Source organism: Plasmodium reichenowi, chromosome 14 (assembly GCF_001601855.1).
Source record: "Plasmodium reichenowi strain SY57 chromosome 14, whole genome shotgun sequence".
NCBI lineage: Eukaryota > Apicomplexa > Aconoidasida > Haemosporida > Plasmodiidae > Plasmodium > Plasmodium reichenowi.
In genome coordinates this window covers 968764-979960 of record NC_033659.1, presented here as the reverse complement: position 1 = coordinate 979960, position 11197 = coordinate 968764, and the positions used below count along the sequence as shown (strand labels likewise).

The following is an 11197-nucleotide window of genomic DNA, read 5'->3' as shown; positions in this document are numbered from 1 at the left end:
TCCAAAAAAAAAAAAAAAAATATTAAAATAAGAACAATTAAAAGGTTACACCTTAATATATATATATATATATATATATATAACATATATGTTTGTTTATATTTTAATTTTTTTTTTTTAATTAATATTCTTAACTTTTTAACATGTATATACACTTGATACATAAAAATATTTCTTATATTTATGTTTTACTTTTTATCTTTAATGCTTTTTTTTTTTTTTTTTTTTTTTCTATTCTTATTATAATTATATTAGTATATTTATTTTCTAACTTTTTAAATATAATTATAAAATAATATATCATATATATATATATATATATTAAGGAATTCATTTAGAATTTTATAGAGCTACAATAATTGAAAAATAGAATTAAAAATAACATGCGCTATATATTAAATACGGTAAATAGTGTTGTACGATAAAATTGTTTTCTAAAAACATTTTTAATGTTAATTCAAAGGATAGTACACTGAGTTCTTATTATTCTAATATTTAACAAAAATAAAATAAGATACCAAAAAATATGCATATATAATATTTACCATAGAAGAAAAGAAAAAAAAATATTCTCCATGCTTCTTATATGTTTTATAAGATGATATAGATTTTAATATAAAAATGGTATATTATAAAATAATTATTTTTTTTTTTTTTTAGTTTAAATAAAAAAATATCAACATAATATATATATATATATATAGAAAATTTTCACAAAATGATATATTTTTTGCTATTTTCATATAAATAAATTTTGAAAAATATAAAAAGTATATAATTGATATTATATATATATATATATATAAATATATATATATAATAATATGTATATATTTTATTAGAACATATAAATTTTTACTGTGTTATTTAAATATATCTCTTTTTGGATTTCAACCTTATTATTTTTTTTGTTGATTAATGTATTTTATACATTTATTATATATATTTATAAAAAAACATTATGATATTTTATTATATATAATTAAATAAATGTCATATATATATATATATATTATACCATTTTGTGATGATACATTATTATAATATATATATTATATATATGTATATTATATATATTAATATATATATAATATATATATTATATATGTTATATTGAAGAATTGACCTTTTCATCTAATAATTATATAAAATATAGAAAAAAGAAAAAAAACATATATAATGCTTGCTTATTCATAATATGATTATATTATAATATTATGCAGATTTAATAAATTTATATTATTATAAAAACATACAGGCTTGTAATTATACTATTTTTTTGTATATAAATAATAATATAATATTATAGCATAAAAAATAAAAATGATATATCCATAATATATTTTTGCTTAAAATAATAAAAAAAAATTTTAACTTGCAGTTTAAAAAATAAATATATATATATATATAAATATAAATAAACCATGGATTTTTAATTTTATATAATATATATAAAATAATAAAATAAATTTTAATATTTCTTCTATAAAAAAAAAAAAAAAAAACAAAAAAAAACAATATAATATAATATATATATATATATATATATATATACATATTACATATTATATATATAGATATTCGTATATTTATATCGTGTACACTTTTGTATAATTATAACTTCATTTTGTTTATCAAAAAAAAAAAAAAAAAACAATTTTTTTTTTTTCTTTTGAAGCAAAAAAAAAGTTATAGTTTATATCTATAAGTATTAATATACGTACATACTGAAGAGTTAAAATAATAATAAATTATAAGGTTAGTTTATCTTGTGTATACGAAATATATATTATATATATATGTATAAACTTCCATATTGAGTAGCGTATATATAAAGGGAATAAGGTTATTATTACTATAATTATTTAATTATTTTAATTTTCTTTTTTGTTCCTTAAAAAAAAAGAAAAAGAGTTTTATATATAAATAAATAAATATAAATAAATATACACATATATATATATATATATATATATCTAAATAATCATATAAAAATTAAAAGAAGATGGAAAAAATATCACCAGAAATATTAGCTGCAAGAGCTAAACTAAAAGAAAAGATGGGAGGTAACCTAAGACAAATAGGTGGTAAAGGTAGTGCTAGAAGAAAGATAAAGAAAGTACACAAAAATTCAATATCGAATGAAAAGAAAATCAATATCATTTTAAAAAAAATAGGTGCTTCTTATTTCGGTGATGTAGATGAAATATGTGTTTATAGAACAGGAGATACTTTCTTAGAATTTAAAAAGCCAAAACTTTGTGCATCCTTACAATCTAATACATATATTGTTACTGGTAAATTTAATGAACACAAAATAGATATAAACAAACTTTTTGAAGGATTAAAAGGAAATAAAAATTTAGATATGAACCTTCTTGAAAAAATTAAAAATGATCCAAACATAAAAAATATTTTAAATAAAGAATCAGCAGATACACCAAAAAGAGAGGAAGATGAAGAAGAAGCTAATGATGTACCAGATCTAGTAGAAAATTTTGAAGAAGTTTCCAAAGAATAAATAAATTATTAATTATATTATATTTATATATATATATATATATATAACAAAAAATATTTATAGTTAAATATATAACTGTTTTAATTTTTTTTTTTTTTTTTTTTTTTTTTTTTTTTTTTTTTTATTATGTTTTTATTTCTTCCCAATTTATGATATATATAATAATAAACTATATCTTATTTCCCACCAAAAAATAAAAATAAAAAATATATATATATATATATATATATTATACACATAATTAATATTATGTTCTATGTGAATATCTATGGACCCCTTTTTTACTTTATTATATTTATAATTATTATTTTTTTATATTTCATGATAATGTAGTCTATATTTTATATGGTGGATATATATATATATATATATATATATATATATATAATAATAATAAAATTAACTTATTTTTAAATATTTTAATTATTTAAATAAAAAAATATATAAATTAATTTATATATATATATATATATATATATACAAACGTTTCATTAATAAAAAGGTTGCCGAGGTGAATATGAATATATATTTTATTTTTTTTTGTGTGGTCCATTAAATATTTTTAAGAACAATTCAGTTGTACAACGTACACAATCATATGTCTATATGACAAAAGAAAAGTTGTTCATTTTTTATAAAAACTTTTGAAGTTTATAAGAAAATCATAAAAATGGTATCACATAAAAATAAATATATTTGATTATGTTATAAATTCCTTATATTATATTATATTATATTATATTATATTATATTATATTATATTATATTATATTATATTATATTATATTATATTATATTATATTATATTCTATTCTATATATATAATATTTAATTTTTTTATAAACAAATGGAAGGACAATATAAATTATTTTAAAAAGGATAGTGTACATGTTAAAATAGGAGTTAAAAAATTTGTATAATAATAATAAAAAAAAAAAAATATATATATATATATATATATTTATTATTATAATTAAAATATATCATATAATTTATTTTAATTTTATTTTATTTTTTTTTATTTTTTTTCTCAAAGTAAAATGTATAACATGATATAAAAAAAAAAAATATATATTTAAGGTTCCCTATAAAAAAGTACAATCTATTTTATATATATAAAAAAAAGAAATATATATTATTTTTTGTACGCTGTATATAGGAATATATGGTGTACATATAAATCTGATATAATATATATATATAATATATATATATATATATATATATATGTATTTATTATATTATGTGATCAATAAATATCTAATTATTAATTTTAAAGAATTTATGAAAAAAATATATTATGTTTTTTTTTTTTTGGAAGTATAAGATTTATTATATATAATATATTATTTATGGGGTTCATTTATTTACTATATAAACAATATATTATATATATATAAATATATATATATATATATATATATATATATATATATATATATATATATATATATAATATATATATTATATATATATAACCCCTTTATATGCTTTCAATATACAATATATATATTATTATATATATATCATAAGATATAATATTTATTTTATATTCGTATATACGTAAAAATAAAAAATTTCATTTATTACTACATATTTAATGCCTATTATTTTTAATCATACATTTTCATAATATATATTTATTATATATTTTATATATATATATTATATATATATATATATGTAGAGAAGAAAAAAAATAATAAATATAATATTATTTATATAATATAATTATATACATATATATAATATATATTATAACATATTACTATGCTCTTTTTTTTTTCTTTCTTTTTTTCCCCCTTTTGTTTTTATTCATTTATAATATTTTTATAAAACTATAAAAAAAAAAAAAAAAAATAATATATATAATATATATATATAATATATATATAATATATATATGTAATATTTGTATTTTTATTAACATTTATTTTATTATATATATATAATATAATTAATATATATATATATATATATATATATATAATATCATTTTTAAATATTAATATCAAATTGATATACTTTTTTTTTCTTTTTTTTTTTTTTTATGAATTTGGAAAAAAAAAAAAAAATATTTAAAATATTATTTTTTTGAATAATTTAGAAAATAAAGAAATAAAAATATATAATTATTTATATTTTTATATCTAAAATTAGAAGGTCATTTTATTTAATATTATTTTATTTTATTTTATTTAATTTTAATTTTTTTTAAATATTAAAAGAATAGAAAAGAAAAAATGGGAGGAAAATCAAGAGGAAAAAGGTCAGGTACAAGATATAAGTTTTCTAAAAAATTTAGAAAACATGGGGAATGTACAGCAAATAAGTATTTAGAAAAATTAAATTACGGTGATTATGTTGATATAGTTTGTGATTCTACCCAACAGAAGGGTATGCCGTTTAATTATTATCATGGTAAAACGGGAAAAATATTTCACATAACCAAAAGAGGTGTTGGTGTATTAGTAAATAAAAGAGTTAAACATCGTATTGAACAAAAAAAAGTTTGTGTAAGAATAGAACATGTTAGAAAATCAAGATGTAATGAAGATTTCTTATTAAGAAAAATTAAAAATGCTGAATTAATTAAAGAAGCCAAATTAAAAAATGAACATATCAATATTAAAAGAAAAACTGAAGGACCCAAACCAGCAGCTATGATTAAGGTACCACCATCAAAAATTATTACCATAGAACCTTTGCCATTTTATGAGGAATATTAAATGGAATTTCTTATATATAAATATATATATATTTAAACACGTACACAGATCCCAAAAAAATAAAAAATTAAAATATCTACATATAATATAATATATATATATATATATATATATATATATATATTGTATAAGACTTAAAGAAGCTGACCAAAAATACGTGTATATTTTTTATTTTATTTTTTTTTTTTTTTCTCTTATGTGTTTTTAATATATATATATATATATATATATATATATATATGTATTATTATTAATATATATATTTATACTTTTAATAGTTTATGTTCATTTTTAATTTAATTTATATATATATATATATATATATGTATATTTTTTTTTTTTTTTTTTTTTTTTTAAAACATATGGAGAGATATATGTTCCTAAAAAAAAAATTTATATTTTTGAGAATTAATCCTGTTATATAAAAAATAATATTAAAGAAAAAGAGCACACCTTCATAAAAGAAGGATATATATATATATATAAAAGAATGAAAAATAGAAAAAGTGGAAAATAATTACTTGTTTCCATAAAATAAGAAAAAATATAAAATTGTCGTTACTAATTTTTTCTTCTTATAGTTAAAATGTAAAATACATGAGTTCAGAGGTCCATTTTAACAAGATTAGAAAAAAAAAGGAAATATATTTCTTTTATATTTTTATTCCGCATTCTTTTTTCTTATTTCATAGAATAAATAAATATATATTAAAAAATAAGGATCTATAAATATATACATATATATATATATATATATATATATTTTATGCATATATTTTCTTTTTTTTGGTGTTAATAATTTTAAGGAAATTTTTTGATACACGTTAAAAGGAAACAAACAAAAAAAAAAAAATAATAATAAATGAAATAATAAGATAAAATAAAATAACATAAAATAATATGTTAAAAGAGCCTTTTTTTTAACTAATAATAAGGATATTATACATTCATTTTATAATTAAAAAAATTTTTTTTTTTTTTTTTTTTTGATATAAATATAATATAATAATATATATATATATAATATTATTTATTTATTTATATGTATATTAATTATATAATTTTGAATTCTTCTGCCGTTCACTTTCTTACCTATAAGAAAATTATGAAAAAATAAAAAAAAATTATATACATATATATATTATATATATAATAATATTATATATTATATAATATTTATATATATATTTATTTTTTTTTTAGAACGAAGTACAATTTGTGCGTTGGAACAAATAAAAATATATATATTTATATATATTTCAAATATATAGAGATTTAAAAAATATTATATATATATATATATATATTATATAAATATTTATTATATCCCCTACAACATTTAAAAATAACGTGTTCTTTATTTTTTTTAATTAATCTATTGCATATATATATTTATTATTATTCATTTTTTTTTTTTTTTTTTTTTTTTTTTTTTTTTTTTTTTTTTTTTGAAGAGTATTTATATTTATCACATTTTTCAATGAAAATATAATATATATAAATATATATATATATATATATATATATTATACATATAATTGTATATTTGTAAATATATGAAATTAATACGATAATATACCTTCAAAAGATAATTTCCCATTAGCATATTTTTAATTATATAAATATATTTAAATAAATAAAAAAATATAAATATATGTATATATATATATATATATATATATTTGTTTATATATTTATTTATTTATATGTTTATTTATTTTTGATTATTTATTTTTTCAATTTAATTCTTTTATTTTTTTTTTTATTTTATTTATTTTTTTATTTTTTATTTTTTTAAAAGACCCTTTTGAAAATATGGAAGAACAAAATGAAGAAATCGAAAAAACAGTTGAAGAAAATGAAGAAATAAATGAAGAAGTTTATGAGGAATTATTTTTATTTGCGAGTAGCGATAATGATGTTGTAAAAAAAGAGAGTTTAAGAATAATATTAAGTTTATTAGAAGAAAAAGAATTTATTGATCATATAATAAAAAATAATAAAAAATTTTTAAAAACTTTAATATCAAGTTTGAATTCAAGATGTAAATTATTGACCCTCGAATGCTTGTTAAATTTGTCAGCTCAATTACCAAAGGGTAACAAATGGCACACATATTATATATAAATATATTATATATATATATATATATATATTGTTATGCTTTTTATTTTTTTAAATATGTGTTTATATATTCTCCATTTAATTATCTTTGCCTCTACCTTTTTTTTTCCATATATATTTTATAAATATCGTACATAGAATAATATATATATATATATATATATTTATATTTATTTATTTATTTATTTTATTTTATTGTTTTATTGTAGAACTTACGGAGCGAAATTTGATCGAGATATTATTCGACATGATGAAAGAAGAAGAAAAAATCGAAGATAATTGTATTGATTTATACATTATGATAATATCGAATTTGACGAGATGTAAAGAAGGTGTATATAAAGTATTAGATATAAATAATGATAGTAATATAAACATTAAAGAAGATAATTTTAAAGTGAGTTTTTTTCTTAATAAGTTATTATATTTTTTTTTCTTACCAATAAAACCATCCATAAATAAAAATTTAAGTGATAAATATATATATGTTTCTCATGTATTAATAAATATAAGTTCAATAAAAGAAAGCATTGTATTTTTTAAAAATGTTGCTTTTCTAAATAAAATTAGCGATCAAATTTTAAATGTAGAAAGATTTAGAGCTATATTACCTTTTATTATAAACTTATGCTTAAATGAAGTTATACATGCATATATTTTTCATGACGATTGTTATTTATTTCCTTATGTACTTTCGTATCTATATACTAATGATTATAATATAACAAAAAGTGGATCATATAATAATTCAAATAATAATGAAGAAATAAATACACAAAATATACACCACATTATTATGAACAAGTCATCTATATTAGTACCTTGTTCAGTTATTAAAAGTAGGATTTTAATTATCTTGTTTTATCTTTGTAACAGAGATTATTCACGGTATCTATAAATCAAGCTTAATATATACACACACACATATATATATGTATATATATATATATATATATTTAAATATATTCATTTATGTATATTTTTTTTTTATAGAGAGAAACTTCTTAGTTATGGAATTTCCGACATACTAAAAAATTGGAAATCATGCGAAAAAAATGCAGAGTTCATGTAATATTATATATATATATGTGTTTTTGTGTAATATAAAATATTTGTGATATGATAATATTACAACCATACATACTTCACTACATATATATGTACATTTTATTTTGTAGAAATGATATAGAAAATGTAACGAACAAACTAATCGAGGGATCCAACTCTAGAGAGCCAATAGCTACATGAACCTTATCCCCTAACGTGTTTTTTCTATATTTTTGTAATCTGCCAATATATAATATTTTCACACTGTTACAATAAATAAATATAAACATATAATTATATATATATATATATATATATTTAATATGTTTTAAATTTTTCTTTTTTTTCCGTTTAACACAATTTTTTTTTTTTTTTTGAATGTTTTTTTATGCCATGGGTAAATACTAAAATATTAAAATACTACCTATAAAATTACTACTTATTAAATATTTTATATTAAATATATTTTTAATCTTATTATTTGTATAATTATTTTATTTTATTTTATTTATTATAATTATGTACTGTTTAACTTATTTTAAATTCAAAGACATGATGTTCTTTGTTTTCGTAATTAATACTATTAAAATAAATAAATAAAAAAAAGTGTACATATTAAAAAATATATATATATATATATATATATATATATATATATAATATATTTATTTATTTATTACAATATAATGACAAAGAAGTTATTATAAGCCAATTGTTAAGATACAAAAAAGTGCATATTTTTTAACAAAAAAAAAAAAAAATAATAAAATGTATTATATATATATATATATTACATATATAATGTACAAAATATAAATATGCAATAAAAAAAAAAAAAAAAATTATGTATTTATAAGGTATTAAATATATATATATATATATATATATATATCACACAAACAAGGCACAAATAAAATAAAATAAAATAAATAAATAAATATATATATTATATATATATATATATATATATATATATTTATGTGTTATGACTAAGAAAAAATTTGAGATATTAGATTATCCAAATATTTAATTTGATTATTAAAAATAGATTGCATATAATTATGAATATTACTAGAAACATTTTCTACATTTATATTTTTATCATCAAAAATATTTTCGTTATTACCTTCTATGTTATTACTACATATAAATTTATACAATTCATAAAAACAGACATCTTCTGAATATGAATTATGAAAAATTTCCACGTCATTTTTTTTTTTTTTTTTAATTTCATCAATTAAATTCTCCATATCGTATTTATCAATATATTTACAAATACATATATTTGATTTTTCTTTTTTGTCTATTTCATTTTTCATTACGTTCTTTAAGAGGTTATCATTTTCTTTTATATTTTTTATATATTTTTTATTCTCTGGTGACATTGAATTTATTAACATATCATTTTCTTTATTATTATAAACATCTTGTTTTATTTTTTGCTCATTCTTATGTAGTTTATCATTTTCATCTTGTACATTTATGTTATATAATAAAATGTTTTTATTATTATTTTCATTATAATTAATACTTATTTTATTTTTATTCTCCACACATTCAATACTTTTCCTACATTCCATATTTTTTATACTTTTTCTTTTATCAAATGTTATCGATGACATGGATAGAGAAAATAGATCTTCATCATTATGATCACATGGTAACAAGTTATTTTTATCTTCACCATTATAATTATCATCATTATAATTATCATCACCCTTATGATCATATGACAACAAGTTATTTTTATCTTCATCAATGTGTGATATAAAAAAAAAAGTGTCATCATTTTTTTTTTTTTCTTTTTTTATTAATTCAAGATCATTTGGTTTATTTTTAGTTGTCTCTTTTTCATCACTTAATTTATTCAAATCATCACAGACACTTTTTTTGGAATATTCTTTATATTTATATAACGCTTTACTTGTATATGGTATATTAATATTGTCTTTTAATTTTTCAAGATTTTGTTTTTCTTCTTCCTCATTAATAAGATTATTATAAATATCATTCTTATTATCATCATTATTATTATTATCATTATTATTATCATCATTATTATTATCACCATTATTATTATCATCATTATTATTATCATCATTATTATTATCATCATCATCATCATCATCATTATCATTATCATCATCATCATCATCATCATTATCATCATAATTTTCAAGACACTTAATATCGTGACTATCACTTTCTTCATTTGAATAAAAGCCCAAGCGCATTTTAATATTTTTAATAATTTCCTTAACGTCATTTTCAGTTTTTTTTTTCTCAAAGAAATCTCCCCTGACCTTTTCATTATATTCATTCAAACTTTGCATGTTATTAAAATTATAATTATTTTTTATTTGTTTCATATTTTCTTCATTATGTGCACTATTTTGATAATTGTTTCTTTTTTTTTTTTTTTTTTTTTTTGCTTTTTTCCTTTTCTCTTGTGCAATTAATGAATCCACATTTTCCACGTTCTCATAAAGACTTTTATTCAATATTTTGTTGTAATCTATAAGTTTTATTTTTTTCTTATGATTATTAAATATATCTTTAAATGAAGAAAATAAATCAAGTTCTTTATCTTCTTCAAAAATGTTTGACATGTTTTCATCTAAGATTTTTGTTTTGTTATCATCATCTTCAAAATAAGGAATATTTACATTATCATCATAACTTATCTTTTTATTAATAACATTATGTACAATATCAAGGGTGTTTTTTTTTTTTTTCTTCTTTTTTTTTTTTTTTTTGTTTTCTCCTCCTCCTT

At 15.5% G+C, this 11197-nt stretch overlaps 4 protein-coding genes across 4 annotated transcripts in view; 3 read left to right on the top strand and 1 right to left on the bottom strand.

Annotated features, from left to right (window-relative positions):
* Positions 1 to 2005: 2005 nt before the first annotated feature.
* On the top strand, positions 2006 to 2521 carry PRSY57_1425400 (basic transcription factor 3b, putative; the record flags this gene model as incomplete). Its single annotated transcript, XM_012909854.1, has 1 exon — positions 2006 to 2521. One exon carries the CDS (start codon positions 2006 to 2008, stop codon positions 2519 to 2521), a length of 516 nt encoding a protein of 171 aa, XP_012765308.1.
* A 2243-nt stretch (positions 2522 to 4764) lies between these two features.
* Positions 4765 to 5250, top strand: PRSY57_1425300 (60S ribosomal protein L21, putative; the record flags this gene model as incomplete). Its single annotated transcript, XM_012909853.2, has 1 exon — positions 4765 to 5250. One exon carries the CDS (start codon positions 4765 to 4767, stop codon positions 5248 to 5250), a length of 486 nt encoding a protein of 161 aa, XP_012765307.1.
* Positions 5251 to 7065: 1815 nt separating this feature from the next.
* On the top strand, positions 7066 to 8622 carry PRSY57_1425200 (hypothetical protein; the record flags this gene model as incomplete). Its single annotated transcript, XM_012909852.2, has 4 exons — positions 7066 to 7348; positions 7584 to 8262; positions 8368 to 8442; positions 8553 to 8622. The coding sequence occupies 4 exons, from the start codon at positions 7066 to 7068 to the stop codon at positions 8620 to 8622; spliced, it is 1107 nt and encodes a 368-aa protein (XP_012765306.2).
* A 788-nt stretch (positions 8623 to 9410) lies between these two features.
* PRSY57_1425100 (hypothetical protein) overlaps positions 9411 to 11197 on the bottom strand; it is a gene marked incomplete at both ends in the record, with an annotated part of 2772 nt that continues 985 nt past the window's right edge. The window contains one exon of the mRNA XM_020115300.1: positions 9411 to 11197. This exon is cut by the window's right edge and continues 985 nt beyond it. Coding sequence (XP_019969957.1) covers positions 9411 to 11197 — 1787 coding nt within the window.